General features: G+C 34.7%; 1 protein-coding gene across 1 annotated transcript in view; it reads left to right on the top strand.

The window, feature by feature from the left end:
* The window catches only part of LOC150094687 (cell adhesion molecule Dscam1-like), a 380,080-nt gene that overhangs the window by 184,844 nt on the left and 170,228 nt on the right, over positions 1-25,008 (top strand). The window contains exons 7-9 of the mRNA XM_090411630.1: positions 13,089-13,496; positions 16,141-16,299; positions 21,281-21,568. Coding sequence (XP_090267756.1) covers positions 13,089-13,496; positions 16,141-16,299; positions 21,281-21,568 — 855 coding nt within the window. The remainder of the gene's footprint in view (positions 1-13,088; positions 13,497-16,140; positions 16,300-21,280; positions 21,569-25,008) is intronic.

Raw genomic sequence — 25,008 nt, forward strand, 5'->3', positions numbered from 1 at the left:
AAACCTGCTTTTGATACGAAACATGTTACTTAATTTCGACTAATTTTAGACCTCGAATGCCAACGTATGCAAAGAAAACGTAATGCTTTCTCTCAAAAGAGCACTATTATGTTATAACATATTTATGCTGCACAGTCAAGATGAAATAAATTTTATTCCTGCATAACTTTCTTTAATCAAGATAAGAAACGAAGAAATAAGAAGTTAGAAGTTTTCTCCTACTTGGTTAGACTATAATAAATTTAATTTAATCCTTTATCCAAGTGTAAGCAAACAAAGTTTGAGCCTGAAGTATCTTCGACGAGACCTCAATAAAGGTCGAAACTAGTCTGGGTAGTGGCCCTTCCCTTAAAGCATAGAATTATACATGTCCGCAAAGACATGTATAATTGTGCTTTGCATTATGGGAGTGATACTAAGACAAGAGGTGATGAGATCTTGGTCCACCTTTACCACGAGTTGCCTCAGTCCTGAAGATACTTCGGGCGCAAACTTTGTTTGCTTACACTTGGATAAAGGATTAAACTAAATTTATTATTGAAGAAATAAGAAAACAATTATCCATAATTAACATAACAGAAGCCATCACAAACTATAGAAAGAACTGGAAAAACCATGCAGAAAGAATGAATGAGGACAGATGGTCAAATATTGCCTGGAAATATAAACCAAAGGGACACTGATCAAGAGGAAGACCCAGGAGGAGATGGGCAGAAGACTTTTTAAACGCTTTGAAACGTTAGAGGCAAACAATTGCCTAATACGGGAAGCCAAGAAGAAGAACTTTCTTTAATACCAATATCACACTATGCAGATGAATTTTACGCTTTGCATTTGCTCATCCTGCTCTCCACAGTCAATTTTCCATCCTCTAATGCAAGTGCTTTGTTACTTAGCTGTTAATGTTCAGGAGAAATGTGATAGAATAATAGCTACTATGAAAATGAATGGTGACAATCATAACAATGCCTTTTTTCATCGATCTCTATCTTGTACAGTGACGCCATGCATTATCGCAAAATGGGAAACCCAAAGCCATTTATCACGTATGTAGTATAGACATAATTTTCAGATACTTTAGTACTGCTGCTAAAAATAAAACAATTGAAATAACTCGAAATTGCAATTTCAGAAAGCATTTCGAAATCTCTACACACGATAGTGTGTGGGGAGGAGGACTAGAGATAAATTGTACATGATGTAGGGTAATCATTATTTTTCTCCTCTTCCCTCACTATATGTAAATACCATGTTCGTTGTGAATTCCCACAGTTATTGAAATCACGTGATCTTTCTTTCGTGAATCGCTTACGAAATAGCAATAAGACAAATGATTTAATTAAAATTATTAAGACATAAATGATAACATAAACAAACTTCATTAATGTATTTTTTGTTTAATTTGGCCTCCGACATATTTACCCTTTTACAAGACGATTAAGTATCTAGCAAACCTCACTAATTCATTCAACACAAACAATGCATCGTTTTATCGTTCGTTCCAAATTCATTAATTATTTTAAATTCTAACTAATCTCATGCATTACTAGACTGATTTTATTACATGTAGCAAGAAGGAACTGAAACGGTTTGTAATAATAGGTAATTAAAGGCTATGATGCTAGTGTATTATGTCCATTGATTTGCATGTGATTTCCAGTCATCCTGCGTCTTCTATAGGAGCAAAAAAAGGACTCCACCTCCTTAACAGATTGGCTAGAAAACTGGAAAGCTCTTATAACGTTTCTTCGTTCTTGATAAAATTCGAACTGGTCTTTCTCGTCCCTAACAAAGAAGGCATTTATGCACGTAGCTAAATAATCTGATTAGATGAAGTATAATTATTTTCACTTTCAGTAACGCTGTTAAGTAGACCAGTATGGGTGGTACAAACAAGCTATTCATATTACGAAGGTAGTCTGAAAAGTTCTCGGCTTAACAATGAAAAACGAATTTATAATTTCAAAATTATTTTTTATTTTTCATCTTAGTCTTCCTTAAGACTAACACATTTATTCCAGCGATGCTCCAGCGCCATTATCCCGTCCTTCTAGTGGTTCTCAGTAAGATCTGAATACACCTCTACAGCTGCGATCACCTCTTGATTCAAAGAAAAACGCTGACCAGTGAGGAAAGAGTTTTAGTTTTGGGAAGAGATAGAAGTCAGAGGGAACCAAATCTGGGGAAAATAGGGTGGATATTCCAACAATTCATAGTGAAGATCCTCCCTTAGTTTTCCCATTGTCAAAACACCTTTGTGGGCAGGTGCGTTGATTTTCTGAACAGTGCTTGGAGAAAGATGATTTTTTCTTCTTCAAACCGGGTCTTTCCTCACGAAGTTTTTCGTCCAGTCTGGTTAAAAGATCGGAATAATATTCCCCGGTTATTGTTTTACCCTTTTCAAGATAATTAATAAACAAAATGCCTTTAGCATCCCAAAACACCGATGCCATGACCTTTCCTGCTGATAGAACCGACTTTGTCTTCGTTGGCGCTGAACAACCGGCTTCTGTCCACTGTTTTGACTGCTGTTTGGATTCTGGTGTGTACTGGTGAATCCAAGTCTCATCTATAGTAATAAATCAATGCACAAAATCAGTTTTATTCTTGTTAAAACGTTCCAAGCACTGTTCAGAGATTTTCATGCGAGTGCATTTTTGATCTGCTGTGAGCAAGCGGCACCCATCTTGCGCAAAGTTTTTTCATTTGCAATTCTTCATGCAAAATATATCCTACACGTTCTGTTGAAATGCTTATGGTCTCAGCAATTTCACGAACTTTGATTCGGTCATCCAATACCATATTCTGCACTTGATCAATGATTTCTGGGGTTGTAACACTTTTTGGACATCCTTCACATGGATCATCTTAAAGGCTGGTAGCCACTCGGCAGCCCATTTCTTAATTGCCGAAAACGAAGGAGAAGAGTGCCCAAAAACTTTTATGAACTTCGAATGAATTTCGTTTTGCGTTAAACCTTCTTTTACAAAGAATTTTTAACCGCACGATACTCAATTTTATCCATTTCAATGGATACAAACAACACTTTTGCTTCAGACAGCTGTATAAAACAAACTACTTAATAGAATGACTTACAATTTCACATGGATGCTTATGACAGATGTGCCAACTTAGAAAAAAAAACTCTTGCTGGCAGTGCTACCATCTATGGTCGAGGCCGATAACTTTTCAGACTACCCTCGTATAAGCTTTGTGTCAACTCATTTAGAAGCTTGGCTTTGATAGCAATCGTAGATGCATGTTATCCTTGGAGGTTACTTAAAAGTTGTCCTGGTTGAGTGCTATTATACGAAAATCGCTGGTCCTAGGGTGGCCTCTGATAGGCTACCTAAGTATCTTTCGATATTAGGCTATGTACGTTCGTAATTCAGATTCTTGAATTCTTCTTCTTATGCCTGCTTATCCGATTTCGATGTCGTTCCTAATTCAGGATTGAAAGGGTTATCTCAGGTCTCCAATTCCTTTGGACTAGCCACAACCATCATTCTATATTCAGACAACGTGTTGCAGGCCCTTTATGAGGATAATTTTCAGTCACTCTTTCCAGCCAGTTCTTTTATTCTAAGGTGCTCTTCACAATAGCGACCAGAGGCAAATACTGATCTTTTTTCGAACAAACAGTGCATGTCCGATTATCAAACAGACTAAGGTAAAGAGTCTCTACTCGTGAAAAAAAAGAAAGTTGTCTTGAGAATATTAAATCAATTATCACGCCTTCATATTGATCTAAGAATTGCGAGTAAAGTGTGAGTGTGCACGCACGTGTGTGGATGCGCGCGCCCACACAAGCATGCAGACGGGCTAAATATAATGCAGTTTCGTCCAGTACTTAGCATTAATCTCAATGCTTGTAGGATCGAGCACTTCAGAATTGAGTAGCAACTCACCTCAATAAATTAACTATTCGCATGAAATCTATAACACCCATAAGCTTAAGCAGGAGAAAACTAATCCTCCAAGATTAATGGTCCTGAACACACTGAATAGGTTTTCAGTTTTCTTCACACAGACAAACATTAGATCTGCCTGGACCGCGAATATTTTAAGAGGATTGATGATGAACCAGCGCGTACAGCAGCTTGAATAAAAGTGCGTAAGATAGAAAATACTTTCAATACTTATTGCGATTATTTGTTTGTCTTTGACCAGTACAGGAAAGGATGATTTTAGAAATGTAATTAATTCCTAACTGCACATCATTAACTTGAGAACAGACTAAATAAACAAAGTTTGGAAAATGTGTGTTGATTTTTCTAAGCATTCATTTAATATATATTAAGACCTTATTAATAATTAATATTAGAAGAAAAAAACAAAATTATTAATACATGATAATGACATTTTTCTAATTACAGTTATATTCTTTTAAGCGATAAGTTACAATAGTACAAAATCAGAAACAGCAAGCAGAAAACTCTGTAAATTGAATTATTAAAAAAAAAACTTAACGGGCATGCGTACTGTTCATTCAATAATGCCCGGATCTGTTTCTATGATACATTTTCAGGATTCCCAGAAATCAGAACAATATTTATCGATAATTAAATTTGTGTTTATTTGCGATGGTTGTCAACAACGCAGTCCAACCATTAAAGTGATGTATACTACTCGCAGAAGTGATGAACATAAGCCTAATTAAATTTTAATAATTAAACGTAATTAAAATAAAAGCCTGCGGAAAGGTACCTCGACTGAATTGTGTATATTAGGAAAAATTATCATTCATAATTCAGTTATTTATTAACACAACTAGCGTTTTTAACATCTGTTGATAGCATCTCTCATGTTTTATCTGTCTAGGGTTTATGGGCCAATGTAGTTTGCAATCGATGAACTTTAAAAAATAAAAAGAAAAAAACTATGACGGAGTTCAGAAATTTGAACATTTCTAAAAGATTTAAAATGGATATTTCTAAACGGAATTTTGTAAATTATCAAAATCATTCAACAGTCAGTGATTGAAGAAAATTTTCCTGCCTCAAAGTTTCTAGAGAAAAACACGAAATGACTCATCCAGTATATTCATGTACATTAATCTAGCACTGTGCCTTGAAGCAAGAAAACCATGAACAAAATAAAGGCGATTATTCCTTGCCAGATAGAGAGAAAACTTCGCCTATGTTTCACTGTAGAAGCGATCTAAACAGTTATTGGAAGTTCTCTAGAAAGCTGGCGGCTGTTTGATTAATAAGTCAATTACATATCTACGTAGAGACCATATACGCCAGACAGAGCGCCGTCTAGTTTCTTTATCTTGCACTAAATCATATTGGCTTAACTTCTCAAGTGTTATTTATGACAGCAGAGAGAAGCCTGAATTGTTATGATTAATATAGAGCCGGTCAAAATTTCTGATAGTACTAAAGGAAGCGTAAACAAATGTGCGACTGTGTACCGAGAACAAATTAGTGTAAACTGGAAGATGTTTAAGATGAGTTTATCGAAGGCTTTCAAAGCGAAAAATTGAATTGTAGAAAAGTCAAGGGTCAAACAGCGTTATTAGGCTATCGGTAATACAGGTCACAGATTGTTTATACCCATTACTAATTATGTCTTCAAAATGGTAGCAGAGAATTAGCAACACCTCAAAGTTACATTAATAAAATACTAGCTAGTGAGTTTATTGTTTAAAAACGGTTCCTCAGAGGTTAACAATTAAATATATTAATTTAATTGTTAACCTGTACAGTTATTGATTACGGTTCTTTAAAATTAGTACACTTATTTCTAATAATTAATCCTTATTAAACTTCTTGTAACTGAAACGGGATCTAATAAAATTTCTAATAATTATGCATTTTTAAGAAATTCTTGCTATATCATAAATATTATAAATTAGAAATATGCTAATGATTGCTTTCACAGAAAAAAAAAATTGACAATTGACATTAATGTCTTTAGCGAAAAGCTTTTCATATTCCCCACTATCTGTTAAGAAAATTGACAATTGACATTTATGTCTTTAGGGGTGAAGCAAGATGATTTTCATATTCCCCGCTATCTGTTGTGGTTACAGTGAGGGTAAAATTTACGAGCGGTTTGCTCGCCCTGAATGGGCATGGAGATTATGCATCACTAAAGGAGGCTAATATAGCTTTTGGTCTTCTATATTTGAATATGCCCGTTGGATCGTATCTTCAACTTGCTGAACCAAATCGTTGGGATGTGTGGACATCTTTAGGAAAAACTTGGATGCTAAGGATTGTAGAAAAGAGAAAATATGGGGAATATTTGTATCTCTGTGGAGTTGAGTGTTTCTAACATATCATTCTCAAGCACTTGTTCTGCACTCGCTGTATTTTGATAATGTTAGCATTAGAGGCATGGCTCCAGGCCGGAAAGGCATAGGTGATTATGGGACGAATCGTCATCTGGTATAGTTGCAATTTGATTCTGTTACTGAGCTTGCTATATTTCTATTAATTAGCGGATAGATCTGAGCTATGGGTTTAAATCATTCTCAAGCACTTGTTTTGTACTCGCTGTATCTTAATAATGTTAGTATTAGAGGTGTGGCTCCAGGCTGGAGAGGGATAGGTTATTATAGGACGAATCGTCATCTGATAAAAAACCTTCAGATATAAATTTAAATATTATATAAATCTTTTAATGGTGTATAATATTACTTTTAAATATTTTATTAAAAATATTTATTATACGTAATTTTTAGAGTTTTTTTAATAAACTATTAAATATGTGTAATAGAGTTTTAAATACTTTAAATGTTTTCTACATTGATACTGTTTGTAAAGAGCCTTAAAATACCAAAACTTATATTTGCAATATTGGAGACCTGACAAATAATAGATTAATTTGCAAGACAGTTGTCGATATGCAGATAGTAATAATGCTAACTTACCAATTGGGAGTGCATGTCAAGAATTTTATGATGTTATTTAGAAAATACCGTATTTGCCGGAGTATAAGACGCACTTTTTTCTTTGAAAATAGGTCTGAAAAACAGGGTGCGTCTTATACGCCGATACTCAGTTTTTTATTACTTTCATTTCTGGAAATTTTCTTGTGTTCCGAGTTACGCGATTTCTTTCTTGCTTCTTTGTGGTAAGAGCATTCCAGTTACTGGAATACATTCCAGTATTCCAATTATGGATAGATAACTAGTTAGATTAGGTATTTGGTGAAAGTAGATCTACTTATTACTTTATATTTAAAATACTGCAAATTTATTATAATATTCAGTGATAAAGTTTTTTTTTCCTAAAAAATGTGTACAAAAAAGGGGGTGCGTCTTATACGCTGGCAAATACGGTAATAAAAAGTTTAATATAGTGATGGTTTTAACACCTACATGTTATAATTAAAATATTCGTCATAAATAAGTTATAATGTTAATGCTATATATTCCTATATTATAGCTTATTAAAATATCTTTTCAAATAAATTACAATATCATGATATAAATGAAGCTCATCCACTGTTTATTACTGTAATTTATTGTAAAATTAAGATATAAAACTTTTAAAGGTGTCTAAGTGATGTGTTTTCAAATATTTTTTAAACATTTTACAGTTTTAAATATTTTATATTTAAAACATTTAAAATTTTAGCTTTTACAATCTTATTTCTAAGAAAAAATAAATATTTTTCATTAGTAAATGCGAAAATATATGCATGACGTCACATGTAATCCAATTGATATGAAAGCAAAAGATATAGAAATACAGAGTGATAGAAGCTGAAAGAGTAGATTTCGGTTGAGATCTATGCAATGTATAGGTGTTACAATGCATATACCGGGGAAAATGTCATAATTATTTTCCCCAGTATTCCCACCTTCATTCCATCCTTAAAAAATATATTCTTTCGATAAGTATAGAATTTGTTCGAATCGATCAAAATATTATGTATTTCGGAAACAATCTGAATGCATTAACGATTTAGAACCTAATTGCTTGTCCGATGGAGAAAGAAGTAAAACACATACAGCTACTACATTCTGCGATATTCTTCAACCTAAGGTTCTCTTGAAAATATTCTGTGAGAGATGTTGAATCACGTAAAATCCTCTACTTCTTCTATAAAGGCATATATGCTGGTGAATGCTGATAAACTGTCTTTCACATCATTCTTTCTACTCTCAGCACCCCTTCTGTAGTAATATTGGGATTATATTCCCTCTAGCAGTGAAACGAGAGGGAATATAATCCAAACATAATAAACATGTATTATTTTAAACTGCAAATATGGATCTATTATAGTCTAATAATCACTGTTCCAGTGTACTGATTTCTAACAATCACGAGTGCATTTCAGCACAACAATAGGTGAGTGTTAGCATCAATTGTTTTAAGTATTTAAACAGACAATGTTTGCTTTGTTGCATTTAAAATCAAAGAAAAACTGTCATGCATGAAATTTGATTTTCAGGATGTTCAAAGTAGGAAAATGAGTGGTTGGGGGGGGGGGAGAAGAATCGTGTCGTTTTTAAATGCAACTAATTTGCATGAATTAACTTTTTATTTTTGTAAGTTATTTCCAAAGGCGTTATCATTATTATATTTTTTCTATGGATTCCTTTTTTTTTTTAATTTTCCCCAGACATTTCAGGTAATTGAAAAATGCCTTACAAACACACACAAAAAAGTCTTTTTTTTTTATTCGTTTGTTCATCCAGCATCTTTTGCGAGCGCGAATATATTTCGCTAGATGTGTTGACTAACTGCTAAAGAAATATCGTGTTTCAATCCAGCGTTCACACCGGACAGGTGAAGAGATGAATCTGTTTCTTCCTGGGAGGCAAAATGAAACCTAATTACTTTGACGAGGAAATCTCTCTCTCTTGATGTGTATCCTTCTCGTATTCTGAGTTCGAGATTATGAAGTGAGTTGCGTATCCCGGGGCACACTGGAATGTAATTACCAGTCTAGCTCACAACATTAAGCACATTCTCTGCTGATTAGCTGCTGTTAAACTCTAATAAAGTCATTCTCAGGAAACTGCTGTGTGTGACTCACACACACGCACACTAGAAGGGCCTAAGAGAGTTCTGTTGCCGAAGTTTCCATGGAATATTTCATAGAACTGACGCTGTTGCGCAGTTTGAAGGAGAGAAAATTGAGTGTGATACTACATACATTATCAGCTTTGTTGATTCTTCATCACATATATATTGAAACGTCTGTTTGGCTGAAGGTTCTATATTTAGTAGCAGTGAAACACAATTAACATCTGTCTTCTTGAGTTATTATTAGATATTTGAATAATGCATTCATATACAAATAATAGAAAATACGGTTTTCACTAGAAAATGAACATTCGTTATTATCCAATGTATTTATTGTCATTTTCTCCACTGTTAATTTTCATTAGAACAATGCAACATTCGAACAACATAAATTCTAAATGTTTTACATTACTTTCTAAATTTATCTATAAAATATAAGTAGATCTATAATATTCTTTATTAATATTATTAACACGATTGTTCTTTATTGATGTTATGTATGCAAAATCTACTATTAAATTTCATATCCTTTATTGTTTTATAGAGATTATATATATATATATATATATATATAGAGAGAGAGAGAGAGAGAGAGAGAGAAATTTATTTAAAAAATAAAAGGGACGAGTTGGGAATCGACGGTGAGATGCGGTGATTAATACCCTTGGAGGGTAATGGATGGCAATGCTGTAGCCTCATGAAGTTCTGAGGCTCGGCTATTGCTGTTACCAGAGCTTATAGCTCAATAACACCCATCCACACTTTCTTCTACAGATAACGGGGAATATGAAAAGCATTGTTGCTTCACCCATCTAGCCCCCCCCCGCAAAAAAAACAGTATGGTCAGTAAGAATGAGTGATTACCAGAGGTAGCCAATGAAATTTTAACTGAGGCTCGGCGATTGCTGTTACCCCGCCAAGACCAGAGCTTATAGCTCAATAAAACCCCATCCATACATTTTCTTCTAAAGATAAAGAAAGATATTTGAATTAACAACTGCGATTGTGGGAAGGTACTGGATTTTAAGTTTCGTTAATCCCATATGATTCCAGAATTTTGAACTCAGTTCTATAATCTGTGGATTACACGTAAAAATATTATATGATTAGCTGCTTACTTTCATATTGGGCAGAAACGGAAGCATAAAATATTAAATAGTTTTGATAACTTCTCATTAGAGCTGCTGATGGTATAGTAACCGTACAGAAAAAAATGGGAAGTGGCATCATCACATGACTCCTAACATGATGATGCATACAGGAGTTAAGCCTAATGATGAAATAATAGTGTTAAAGAATGGAAATTCTGTCATGGATAACAATAGATAGCCCAATATGTTTTGTGTGTTTCCCCTCAACTCAGTGATTGGGGGGGAGGGGGAGGATAGTAATGAAATTTCGTTAAGGAACTATTTTAGAACAAAATGGTTGCCCATTACCTTCTTTGTACAATAGCGTTCTATAGATATATGTGTTTACGGAACTGGTTTGCATGTTTTGAGGGGGAGGGAAAAACCGAGTTTCCTGGAGAAAAACATTCCATATGAAAACGGCTAACTCACGTTTCACTCAAACGTTCTGATAAAAGTTCTTCTTGAATTAAAAGTTCTTGGATTTGAACCAAGGTCTTTCCAATCAAAGGATACAATCAAAAGCAACTGAGTTAGGGACGCTCAATGTGCTTTACGAAGTATTAATTTACATAGAGAAATATTTGTCCAACGAGACTAACCCGTGTATTATGTAAACTTCTCAAGTGGAACTAATTTTAAGTCATTGAAACTTTTCAAAGAAGGCCAAGTCCAATATAACAATCTCATTGAAGGTTCATGACATCACTGTTTTTTGTATTTCGGATATTATGAGCACCTCAGGTTTTTCAAGAAGTGTATACGAAGAATAGAATCGCTAGGAAAAAAGAACGTGGTATGCATTCAATATGGTGCGAATGACAAGATTGGAAATATCAGAACATCTGCTTTTACAACACAATAATTGTAGTAATAGTTCCCAAAAGTTTCTCTTTAACTCAACTAAAATTACAAAGCAGAAGTGAAATTTTTGCAGGCCTGGTTAGCCGAGTGGCTACTTATTGGATCTTCAACCAATAAGAATCTGTGTTAAAATCCCGTCGTTAGCTAGTAGATGAATTTTATTCACCCCGTGCAAGACTACCGTCCCGCTTAAGGCCTGAAATAGCTGAAGAAAAATATCTGTTTGGTAGCCAACGATTACATAATCCGTAAATCCAGTTTTAAAACTGGATTTACGGATTATGTAACCCTTACTGCACCAACCAGATGAATACTAACACATGAAAACAATACACCTCCCCTACGTATCTTCATCTAACATAAAATATATATACCTTTAATATTCAATTCTATTTCATACACACTATCATCAAAAAAAATCTTTAGAAATATTTTGTAACATCATCTTCCTTCTCTCTCTCTTACAGAATTAAAAGACTGTATAACGTTGAGTATTTAAGATTCGTTTCTCCTCTAATATGACATAAGATTCGCTGGAATATCTCGAAGTTTACATGTGCAGTTATGTACTTTCTCACACTAAGTTTTCTAATTTCATGACTTTTCTCTACTGCTTAAGAATGCACTTCGTGTTCTACGTTCTTCCGTGCAATTCATGAAGTCACTTAAAACTTTTGCAGCAGTAAAGAAAATCATTTGTCTGTCTCACGTGTGTGTTTTTCGCATCTAGTGCTTTAGAAGAAGAGAGGGAATTCTAAGATGGAAATACCCAGCGTAGTAATTGCCTAATGAAAACAGTCACACGAAAAAAAATTTTTTTTAAATAATAATAATTTAATAAAACTACCATATATGAAAATATTAAATACAAACTTATTTGCATTTTACTATTTCTTTCACTACAAATTTGGATATAAATTTAAAAGCTTCCCTTATCTAATACAATATGTAAGATGATTACATATGACATGAAATAAATGTAGTAGTAATATCACCGTAAAGTGCCTAGCATACGAATATGTTGCATTTAGTAGGGCATATGGTGTCCATAAGCCTTCATATTCCCTGCGGCACCAATGCTGGTAAGAAGAAGAGCTTAGGTAGAGTGGTAGAGAACATGTTCACAAAACTAGAACACTTATAGATGAGTTTCGCTGTCCATAAGCCTTCATATTCCCTGCGGCACCAATGCTAGTAAGAAGAAGAGCTTAGGTAGAGTGGTAGAGAACATGTTCACAAAACTAGAACACTTATAGATGAGTTTCGCTATGCAAAAATCAACTGGTACATATTTGCACGCACACGCGCGCGCGCACACACTCACTAAAGAATGGATATTTTGGATTCTTTAACAAGTTCTTTCGCATTATGATCGTTATTTTTTATTCCAAATATGAAAATCATTTCTTCTAACAGCATGAACTACAGAATCCTTTCGAATTGACAGACGTTCCTCGATTCTCCATACTATCCATTCCCTTATAATTTTACTTTTAATCGAGACAGTTCTGTTTGCAGAACCCCATAGTTTTGCTCACCACGTGGCCAGCCAACGTTTCGTTATTTGAACGCCTCCAAATTTAGTCTTCCTACTCAGGAGTTATTTTCGGGATTTTAGCTAATTAAACTTGCACAATAAGTTGCCTTATACATAATTAAAGTAGAAGTCTGTAATTAAATTTCATCGTTAAGTAGATTAGAAGTCACATGGAATGTGTGAATGAGCCTTTGCTGTTATAAATTACTGTACAGCGCACTTTAATTGCAACAATTCAGGTTGTAAGAATGAATAACGAACTATTGTTTGTGAGCTTCATTTCCAAGTATAATACCAACTAACAGTCGTAAACTTCCAGGAAGAGGAGCAGTGCTGAATTATGGGTAATTAGATCTTACGCTTCACTTTAAGTCTTAATAGGTCATTGGCAGGATTTACATTTATGGACAACAACCCTAGATTGCTATTATGACGTATAGCGAAAGGCAGTAATGCGCGCCATCTGTTATCCAAACTTGGAACTTCGATAAATAGATCGTTAAATATTTAACTCTTTTCTTTGTGAAAATAACCCGGATTTAATGCGTGTCTATTTACTGTCTATTTTAGAAGATCCACCTGAATTTAAAGAAGTCTTCAGCGATCAAATCTTGCGTTCGGGATCTCGAGCATCTCTGCGATGTGTCGTTCAAGGGAATCCTCTACCTCAGGTATCATGGCACCTGTATAACAAGCCCGTTACTGAGGATGCCACTCTTCGTGTGGGGGACTTCGTAGACGTCCACGGCCTTCTCACCAGTTTCATCAACCTCACGTCAGTGACAGTGGAGAGCGGGGGACTGTATTCATGTGTGGCACGAAACGAAATCGGATCCATCCAACACTCGGCCAAAATATCGGTCTTCGGCTCGCCTTTCGTTCATCCCATGAGTAACCTGACAGTTGTGGCGGGAGAGGAGCTGCGGGTCGATTGCGCCGCATCTGGTTATCCTATGAAAGTTATCAAGTGGAAGAAAGGTAGGTTTCATGATCGGAGAGGGTCCTCGGTGTAAAATGCGTTTTAGATGACTGCAGATTTGAGGCTGGCAATCGATTTGGTTGGAGGAGACAGAAAGAATGAAGAGAGAAAGTGGAGAGAGAGAGAGAGAGAGAGAGAGAGCGAATATCTTCTTTTTTCTGCTTAAGGGTACTTCCAGGGTAGCGAACGTTTGAAGTAGCGCCAATTTTACGAGCCGACGGCCTCTTAAAGTTGGAATATGCGGTAGTAATGATTTCTTTATAGCGGTGCAGTTCAACGACTTCGATCGAGTCGAAGGGGGCCCTTTGGCTCGAAACACAAAATTTGATATTCAGATTTTAATATTCTAGAGGCAAAATATACCTTGAACATGACACCATTTCTTTAATTCTAATGCAGCTGCAAAAGATCGACATTGGAAAGAATATTCTACACGTACTGCAGAAATATAAAAAATAAAAGAAATGTAAAAATATATTTTGTCAAACATAACTTTTAAAGGTTTCCAGTTAGTTAATGAAGCTAAGGTTATATAAATTTAGCGGCCTTACTTCAGAAATTAAATTAAAATCCTCAGCTATGTATAATAATGGTTAAACAATTAACACCACAATAAAAGTTCCTATAATTAGATGCCTTGAGATATTATTAGATTTTTGCCATTAACAGCAAATCTTTTTCACAAAACGACAATTTTTCCCTCTAATCATGTACAAACCAAGAATTGAAAACTCTACATATAAGGTCAAGGTGCCATCCGAAGACTAAAAAAGCAGCTCCCGTAGTACTCAATGAACACATGACCTTAGCGTTCAGTTCAGGACAATGATAAGCCATTGACAGTATTGACTATCGTATGAAGACGTTAAAATTGCAGAGTTATAAACTATTCGGAAAGTACTAAATATTTCTACAAAGCGTCCTGTAATCCTAAATTGAACTACGGGAGATAACTACATTCTGATAAAAACGATATTAACTTAATTGTATATATTTTATTTCCTAATAAATATCATAAATAATGCATATCATACGTACAATTATAAAGTCGGTGATGTATATTACACCAGTTATATATATATATATTAAAGTATATTACGAATGGTATGATATTGAGTAATTAACCTAAAATTATTAATGTGTTTGTTCTTCGCGTTTTACTTGCATAAGGATATCACTTTAAACATTTGACATGCAAATCTTAAAGAAATATAAATATTATGTAAAACAAAGGAAAGAAAGAGAGATTCCTCCTTTCTAAAATATTTGCCCCCTAACTGAACGCTAAAAGGGTCACCATGTTCGTTCTAATTAAAATTACAATCTAACATCGATTAAGGTATGTAATTTGCCATTTATTTTCTTAAGTTTCGGCAGAAAAAAAAACACAACAGAAGCATCCTGAAGGCAATGATTTAATTTATATCTTTGCCATTTTAAAGCAGAAACAATGAACATAAAAACTATGCACACGCATTAGAAGACCGTCTTCAATTAAATTTGTTTTTGTGTCTTCTTGTCCACTGATATTAATTATTCAAGTCACTGTGCAATTAGTGAATTATTTTCAAGAAGGAAATCATAAAGAGTAACTCATCATTTGTACAGCAAGAATATTATGTCAGCAATTTATCATCTCACAAAGAAATTATTCGAACACTTTGGGAAAGTAATAATAGTTATTAGCCCTTTCTGAAAGTACAGATAATTAATTTTTTAATGGCTAAAATTAGGAAGTATGGAATTGAGGAAAAAAAATTCAAATCGTTGATGATGTTCTTCAATTCTTTGAAAACCAGTAGACAATTAATATTATTTTAATATTTTTTTTAAAAAAAAGTTGATTGTTATCGAAATCGCTTTTTTTTCTGTGGTGTTCAATAATGTCTTTGAATAAAGAACTAAACCATTGTGATCAACAATTAAAATAAACAATACTCCACTGAACATATTTTGCTACTCTCAACAATTGGTTCAGCCAACAATTAAAATTGATTCATTATAGCGCGTGCATCAATAGCTTTACCTTATACAAAACGACTTTCTATTTAACATGAAATGCCAGAAATGTATTTTTCTAATTCATACGTTAAAAAGATGTGTGGTTATTTATAACTCTTTTGCAAACAAAGGGATATTTGAACAAAACTCAAGATACATTATAATGAAATCTGTTGACTGGTAAGTATAGAATCGTGCTTAGAGAAAATGTTGACTTAAATAGATAGAGTCACGCAAAAATGAAATAACATTTGGTTAAATAGGGTTCTCAGGACATACAAACACGCATAGGTGAGTAAATTAAACTAATTTATTTAGCAATGTGGTTTTACTAATGGATGCTGCAACTTAGAAATAAAAGCCGTTTCCATAATATATGCAATGAATTAAACATAATTAGGGTGTGCCGCAGCTATCAAAGAACTCAATCACCGAAAATGAACCTCATAAACCAACTTCCTGAAGTTATAACGGTTCCAATTAAAACTCCCAAATGTTCATTCCCCTCAAGCAAATAAAGAAAGCTTCTAAACTAAATAAATCATGTTATGTAATGAAATTAATCTTAACTATCCTCCCGTAATAATTTTCTATTGACACGGTCGCAAATAATTTAACCTTTCGTCATTTCTTTTATTCTAGAAAACAGCTACCTGACTCGTAGCCAGAGATTGATAGACCATCTGAATGGCACTCTCTCCATCATCCAAGGAACGAAGAGCGATGAGGGATGGTATCAATGCGAAGCTCTCAGCACAAGAGGTGAAAGGGCAACAGGATCGTTGTATCTGAAAGTAATTGGTAGGCTATTCCTCAATTACATGCATTTATATTAGTTTAGAAGATGATTATGTTGGTGTCGCTGCAAGGAATTAATTTCGATCTGTGATGTCTAGCAATCCCTCATCTGCAAGATGTTCATGAAATTAGACAAATACCCGTCATTTCTATGATTTACTACTCAGTTAATTAATCCTAAAACTGTGCAGTTCTCTGGAAATGCGTTTGCTTCCACAGAGCTAGATCGCTTTAAGAATGACCATTAAACTGCTTCGAATCACTCTTAGTCTAGTGGACACTTTCTATACTTTTCTTTGGCACAGCTAATTAACAATCCCCCCCCGGCTAAAAATTACGGATTTTATTCGTGCAGTTTAAAAAAAAAAAAAAAAAATCGGCCTTACAATTCACACTATCTACTTCGGAGATAACATGAAAATGTTAGAATTTAGAACACCAGGTGGCAGCACCTGCCTGTTGTAATCGTTTCTCTGAAAGTCTGGGTTCAACGATAGCCTCGGACTCATTATCGGTGATAGCTGACGAGAATAAAACCCGTTATTCTTAAAATTGCGCTTGCACAGCTAAGTTGTTCTAATATTGATGTTCCCAAAGGAATAGCATGTATCAGAAAAAATCGCAACAAATATGAGAAAATAAGCACAACTCACAATAGTAAAATACAGATGACCTAAGCTACTTTTTCATTAAATCTAAATATTAACCCAGACTAACTTAATATACGAGAGTGTGCTGGAAAGTTGTGATAATCATAATGAAGAAATTGACATGTCTTCTTATATATCCTAAAATGAAAAGAACAAATTATTACAATTTGATGAAACTGGAGTTAAAGGGTTTCAAAAACTGTTCTTTCTTGTGGTTATATCAGTTGCTTTAATATCATTTTTGTTCTAGGTGTTTATCAGAACTTTTCGGGCCCCGCAGTCTTATATTTTTATATTTAAACGTATGATGTCCTTGATATGCTTCGGTATTTCTTTTTTGTGCTAAGCCTAATAGAAATGATTCACATCCAAGGTCACATCCGTATTTAGCCCTGCGAGTTTCATTTCCCTTTATATATCTTGTGACATCCTTATTGTTAGGCATTAAAAGATAAAATCTTTATGAAATGCGTCGTTGAGATTAATTAATCAGTTTAATTATGAGTTCCGTCAAGTAAATAATACAACTTGAATTAATGTACAAAGATGTCAGTCATTAGTACTGAATTTGAACTCTGAGCTGTTCCATGGCTTGTATCTGCATCCTTTCGAACAACTTTAGCTAATTCTCGTAGTAAAAGTGTTCTGTATAAAGAAAAACGACATAAACGTTACAAATTTTATTATCAATTCATTATCAATATGGGTTTTGATAAATACTATTTATCAAAACCCATTATACAGAATAGAATAAAGACAGACCAGTGGATAAAAGTATCACAATTAGCTAGAAATACTCCAAGCTGGAGTTATTCTACCATCTAATAGAACCTCCGTAAGTAACTTGGTTTCGCATGCCCTTTGCTTGGCAAGACTTGAGTTAGAATTCCCTGTAGTACGTTAAAAGCCTTTATCATTACTTTTCGATTGAAGGTGAGTTTGCAAATCTCACGCACTGGTAAAAGAGTTTCTTTTTTTTTTTTTCTCCCGGAAACTCGAGTTTATCATCCGGCTATGCAGATAAACAGGCCAGAACAGTAAAGCAGATGACAGACATTGAATTTGATGAACTTTTCTCTTATTTTCCTTCATCTTTATATTTTCATCTGACATCATTGATGTGGTATGACGATGGTTTAACTATAGTTAGCTGCATGATCAAAAACTTTCACTAGACTTCATATTCTTGTAATACACATGAACCTGGCGCTACACATAGCCTGTTAAAAATCAATACATCCCATTTACTAGTACTTCTTGATACGAATGCGATTCCTTGTATTTATTTATTCGTATGGAGTGTCCTCCCTTTTTCCCCCCGTCCCTATTGAGACGAGTTTAGCCCTCTCATGGGAGGATTAAGTATTCACGGGGCCAGTTTGCCTGCTTGCGGGATGAAAAACGCCAGATAAACTGGCGGAAAAACCCTACTGCCCGTGTCCCAGGTTCGATTCACGTCTTCGACGGGAATCGAACCTGGGACACTCCTTCCCCAGACATATGGTTGCGAAGCGCAGAGCCACTAGGCTAACCGTGCGGACATTCCTTGTATTAAAACTATCTAATAAAAAGGCGCTATTTTTCTTATTTCGAAACTGTATAATTCTTTGCTACTTTAGTACTTTATTTTCATTGAAATACTACGAAAAATCGATAATAAATTGTCTTCAAGTACATTGGTCTAATCACGCTGTTCACTTCAAGCTAAGAAGGTTAAATATTTCTTTTATTGACTTCTACTGTTTCTTTATTATTAAGAAAAGCACCAAGAAAGTATCTAAGAATGAATCCAGTCAACTAATGCCTATACAATGGATTTCATAACGTTGTCTCACTTCCTTCGAAAAAAAAAAGAAGAAAGAAATGTTTACCACCCCCTACGGGTTTCAAACGGAACCGAAAGACCTCAATTTTTCTTATCCCAAGCGGAAAATCAAAGCAAAATCATTTAAGAATGCACGAAGAATTTTTTAACGCGCTCGCCGACTTTAAGCCCTAGGAGGTAAGACAGTTTAATAACGTCTTGGCAAGTTATGTGTGGAAGAAATTCAAGAAATGTGTCATTTCTCTTAGGCTGTCATATTGGTCGGGTCAAAAAACCGTTTTTCTCTTCGAAGTTTTCCTACGCTTCAACGTTGTCATGGTAACTGTAATACCTAAACCACGATCATAACTGGCTTCCATCATTGGAAGCTGTAATCGCTTCAGTGGCGCTTTGGATGATTAAATTTCCACTCGAAGAGCTTCAGTAGACCTTGGGGAATGTATAATCTAAGAAGTCATTGGGTTGACTGAAAAGTTTCACGGAAATCACAGTAGAACTAGAAACGCAATTTATAGTCGGTGAACATGTTATTCTTTGTTCTGTGAAAAGTAATAATAATAAATAGGAAGTTGAAATCGGAACTTGATGATATTATGGAATTAGCAGCTGCCACACGTTATCGAAAGGGTGGATGAAGTGTCTTCATACCGAGTTCAAATAGGCGCCAATAGTAATATCATTTAATCTTAGCCCAGCCTGGACAGAAAGAACTTAAAATTTCTGCATCTGATATCCTATTTGCTTCTTAATAAATCCTTATGTAAATATCGCAAATATTGAAGTTGCAACGCATATCTCTCACTCTCTCTCTCTCTCTCTCTCTCTCTCTCTCTCTATATATATATATATATATATATATATATATATATATATATATATAATTGCATTACAGTTTTATACCTTAAATGCAAAAAATGCATCATATCTCTATCCCAAAAAATATAAAATAGCAATCCTTCATGCAACTCTATCTCTAAAAATATAAAGCAATCCTTCATGCAACTCTAACCCTAAAAATGCAAAAAGCAATCCTTCATGCAACTCCATCCCTAAAAAGGTAAAAAGCAATCCTTCATGCAACTCTATCCCTAAAAATGTAAAAACAATCCTTCATGCAACTCTATCCCTAAAAATGTAAAAACAATCCTTCATGCAACTCTATCCCTAAAAAGGTAAAAAGCAATCCTTCATGCAACTCTATCCCTAAAAAGGTAAAAAAGCAATCGGTCATCACAACTCTATCCCTAAAAATGTAAAAAGCAATCCTTCATGCAACTCTATCCCTAAAAAGGTAAAAAAGCAATCGGTCATCACAACTCTATCCCTAAAAATGTAAAAAGCAATCCTTCATGCAACTCTATCCCTAAAAATGTAAAAAGCAATCCTTCATGCAACTCTATCCCTGAAAAGGTAAAAAGCAATCCTTCATGCAACTCTATCCCTAAAAAGGTAAAAAGCAATCCTTCATGCAACTCTATGCCTAAAAAGGTAAAAAGCAATCCTTCATGCAACTCTATCCCTAAAAAGGTAAAAAAGCAATTAGTCATCATAACTCTATCCCTAAAAATGTAAAAAGCAATCCTTCATGCAACTCTCTCCCTAAAATGGTAAAAAAGCAATCGGTCATCACCACTCTATCCCTAAAAAGGTAAAAAAGCAATCCTTCATGCAACTCCATCCCTAAAATGCAAAAGACAATTCTGCATAACAGCCAATCCACAAAACGAAATAATATATATTTTTTCAATTTCAATTTACGGCTTATTTTGATTTATAATTTACATTATTAGTTCCTTTTCTCTTACCATACAATAGGAATCCTGAATGCATTCATTTCACTTTTTCACAATGCTATTTTTAAATTTTTATAGTATTTTTACAGTATTTATATAATAACAATAAATTATATATGTTTACAATTTTTGCTTTAATGTATTTCAATGCTGTAGTTGTAATAAATGGATTTTTTCCCTTCGTGTTGATCCCAGTTGAGGTGTAATGTCTCAACTTGCATCTTCGAAGATTTTTATTCAACTTATCTGAGGTTAGTTATTGTTGTATGACAACAATATCCTGTATGTAACCGATGTGTCACACCGGTTAGGTTAGTTATTATTTTTTGTTTTGGTTGCTGTGTTGGAATACTACTACTACTACTACTAATAATAATAATTATTATTATTATTAGTAGTAGTAGTAGTAGTAGTAGTTTATTATTCCACATTAGAAGTATTCCTAATTTCGAGAAAGGAAAAAAATTAATATCAAGATTCTATCCCTAATTTAGAATAAATAAATAAATAAAAAAGAAATTCTATTTGCTAGTCAATCCCATATTTAGGAAAACAGTTTGTCATACTCTCTCATAAATACTCTTCATGGAATAAAAGAATGTTTTTGACTATTTTTAAGGTTTCCAAGCGTAATGTATGTATGTGTTTATTTAATATAATATAATACGTATTTATTTAGCGATCTAATAAGCTCTTTCCCATTTTTGATATTCCAGAGAAGCCAGTAATCAATCCTTTCCTATTTGGTGAAGATCTTCGCGAAGGGATGCGGACGATGGTGGTCTGCAGCGTTTTGGCTGGCGAACCTCCCATCATCATAGATTGGTTAAAAGACAATTCTCCACCCGTTCCCTTCCATCGCGACATCCAGATCGCCTCGCTTGGAGAATTCGCATCATCTCTCACAATACCAAGTGTCAGCCGGAAGCATGCAGGAAACTATACTTGCAAAGCGACATCTGGTGCTGCCACTACGACTTACACTGCTGTCATGACAGTTAGAGGTACGTCAATCATCCTGTGACTGATGGGGAATTATCAAACCTTATTTGTGTTTATCTCTGCCCTTAGGTAGGTGTCCCTTCTACACTAACGTCTAGAAGGGACTTTGTGTGCACACGTGGATTTATGGGTTTGTGAGGATGACGTTAAAACATAGAAAAGAACAAATGATTTTCTTACATACCAATTCTATTGCAGTGTTTTGTTTTCGCTACGGTTGACCTTCTGAACTTTGAAAAAGGAAACATCACAACGATCGTCTTCTACGACAGCACATTTATTGTATACTTGCCGATCACGTTATTTTAATCGACATTCGCATTTGTGGATCTTTATTTATTTAGAGAGAGAGAGAGCGAATGAAGTCACTGATGCCCATGGGTAACTCCACAGCAAACGTCAAACTACGATGTATTCAAGAAAAAAAAACGGTTTTTTTTTACTTGAGGAGTTTTCCCTCTTGAGCATTTAAAAGAAGTAATTTGTAATTAAACATGTTGAGTACACGACATATTATCTACTGGAAAATATCAAGATGTCAAAATTTTAGGAGAAATTAAAGCACTTGAATGTGTTCTATAAATAAACGAAAAATTGATCTTTAATATTTATTTAGCTAACCCTAAATGTTTCTAACAGCGAAATGGAAAACAACACAACTAATCTTTGCTGATAAGTTAACGTTATATTTCGCTGTTAGTAAAAACTAATAAAAATGCTAGGGAATGGAGAAGAAGAGTCCTTTTTAGGACTTCCAGGGTAACGAATGGCAATGCTGCAGCCAACGAAGTTTTAACTGAGGCTCGGCTATTGCCGTTACCCAGCCATGACTAGAGCTTTTAGCTCAATAACACTCCGTCCACACAGATTTTCTTCATTCAGATGACGGGATAAAGAGTCAAGGACTCAGTCCATATCCCAGTTCTTTTAAGAACTAATAAAAATGAAAACTCGTTACATAACTAAAACCAATACATTTTTTGAGTATTTTTATTATTAAGAAATAGTCTTTCTAGTGCGTTCTCTGACCTTTGAATCTATTAAAATTTTTATTTTTAAATTTCTCATTTCACCTAAAATTAATTATAATATAAATAAATAAATAAATATTTATCAACAATTATTGCATTTATAGAAGAATAAATTTCATTTTGCATGTAATGGAAATACACCCTTTTTATATTAAAATAAAATAATATTTAAATAGCAAATCCTTTTAAATTTGCATGCCGGACGATATATTGATAGATAGTCCTTTTTAGGACTTCCAGGGTAACGAATGGCAATGCTGCAGCCAATGAAGTTTTAACTGAGGCTCGGCTATTGCCGTTACCTAGCCATGACTAGAGCTCTTTAGCTCAATAACGCTCCATCCACACAGATTTTCTTCATTCAGATGACGGGATAAAGAGTCAAGGACTCAGTCCATCGCCCAGTTCTTTTAAGAACTTTAAGAAAATTTGCATGCCGAAGACAATTATGAAATAGTCTTCCTATACATTGCGTTCTCTAACATAAACCTCTGAATCTATTAAAATTTTTATTTTTAAATTTTTAACCAAAAACTAATTACAGTATATAAATAAATAAGTAAAAATTTACCGACAATCATTTATTGAAGAATAAGTTTCGTTTTCGATGTAATGGAAATACACCCTTTTTATATTAAAATAAAATAAAGTTCAGATAGCAAATCTTTTTAATTTGTATGGAGTTACCTCCGTGTGGTGGCCGGGCTAAGAATAGCGCCGCTGCAACACATGCATGTCGTAAGAGGCGACTAAAATGTACGCAGAGTTTCGCTCTCTTAGGTTTCTTCCGGAATTGAGGGGGGGCTCCCCTTAGATTTCGGGGTGTTTGCCCTGAGAGAGCAATTTGAGTGTACGGGGAGAGCGTTTTCGATGGGTCCTTGTCGGTGGACGCCTTGGAATATGAGCGGCTCTGCTCGATGGTTGGGTGGGCCAACGCTGAGATGGACGATCTTTCAGCCACTGTGGAGTGGTCTAGGGATCGTTCTAATTTTTAAACAGGGCTTTACTTAAAAATCGCCACTGTAGCCCATGCATGTCGTAAGAGGCGACTATAACGGGACGCAGAGTATAGAGAGGTTACCTGAGGGGGGCGGGGCTTAGATTTCGGAGGGTCTGTCCTGTGAGAGCATTTTGGGGAGGGTGTTTTCCGGCGTGGTCCTTGAGGGGGCCTTGTCGGTGGATGCTTTTCCCTGGAATATAAGCGGTTCTGCTTAGTGGTAGGGCCCATCACTGACGTTGAGTTGGACGATCTTTCGGCCACTCGTAGGGAGTGGTCCGGGGAATCGTCTTAATTTTTATAGGGTTTTACTTACATACTAGTCCATGCATGTCGTACGAGGCGACAAAATGGCTACCCATGGAGGGTAATGGATGGCAATGCTGTAGCCAATGAAATTTTAACTGAGGCTCGGCTATTGCCGTTACCCCACTGTGACCAGAGCTTATAGCTCAATAACACCCCGTCCATACATTTTCTTCTACAGACAACGCGGAATATGAAAAAGCATTCTTGCTTCACCCCTTTAGCAAAAAAAAAAAAAAGTTGTATGGAAAAGATTTTAGGAGAAATTAATTAAAATCAATGATGATTATGGTTTTGCTCATTTGTATTTTTTATTTAACAACAAATTTCATTATTCTTCAATCCTTTAAAAGCCTCACACTGAATGACATAATTCTCGAATATTTCAATTCAGTTATACAATATGCTTCATAATTTAAATAAATTTAAAAATGGAGGAAAAAAACATTGAAAATGAATATAAACACACAGAAAAACTGGAAAATTAAGACTATTTACAGATGAAGGAAAGAAAGAGATTCAAGGATACTGTGTATAACAAAACTGGATATAAATAATACTTTCGCTATGATGATAATAAGAGAAATAGAAATAGAGAAAGAAAAAGTAAACTAAAGTGCTAAAGCGATAAAAATAAGACGGGAAAAGATATCAAGTAAATTGAGGACATGAGGAAGAGGAAAGCAACCAGAAAAAAATGAGAATCAATTGGAGAGTCATGAAATATTGAAATCACAAGTTTCCAGAAGGGGGTGTGATAAGAGGCGCAAGAGAAATCATTCACAAATAGAGTTGGACGTGTGGCAGATGGGTTCCTGATGTACAAGGTGCTGGAATATTCTATTATAACTAAGAAGAAAACTGCAGTTATGGGCTTAGCTGTTACGTGAAAATATTAGAGGAATGCCATTCTCGCTCAGTGTCTTGCTGGCTGTCTTTGTATGCCATCTACTCGTCAGCGGGGTCCACTAATGGACCTCTACGAGCGCTTCCTCTACACTCCGGATTTTCATGTTGCACCAAACTGATCGGCACAAGCACTAAAGTCGAGAGAGGAAAGCCTCGCTTGCAGCTGCACAATATTGATTATTCTGTCAGAGTGGTTTAA

This window comes from Typopeltis vanoorti, chromosome 21 (genome assembly GCF_054136105.1).
Source record: "Typopeltis vanoorti isolate ZY-2024b chromosome 21, IOZ_Tvanoo_1.0, whole genome shotgun sequence".
Classification (NCBI taxonomy): domain Eukaryota; kingdom Metazoa; phylum Arthropoda; class Arachnida; order Uropygi; family Thelyphonidae; genus Typopeltis; species Typopeltis vanoorti.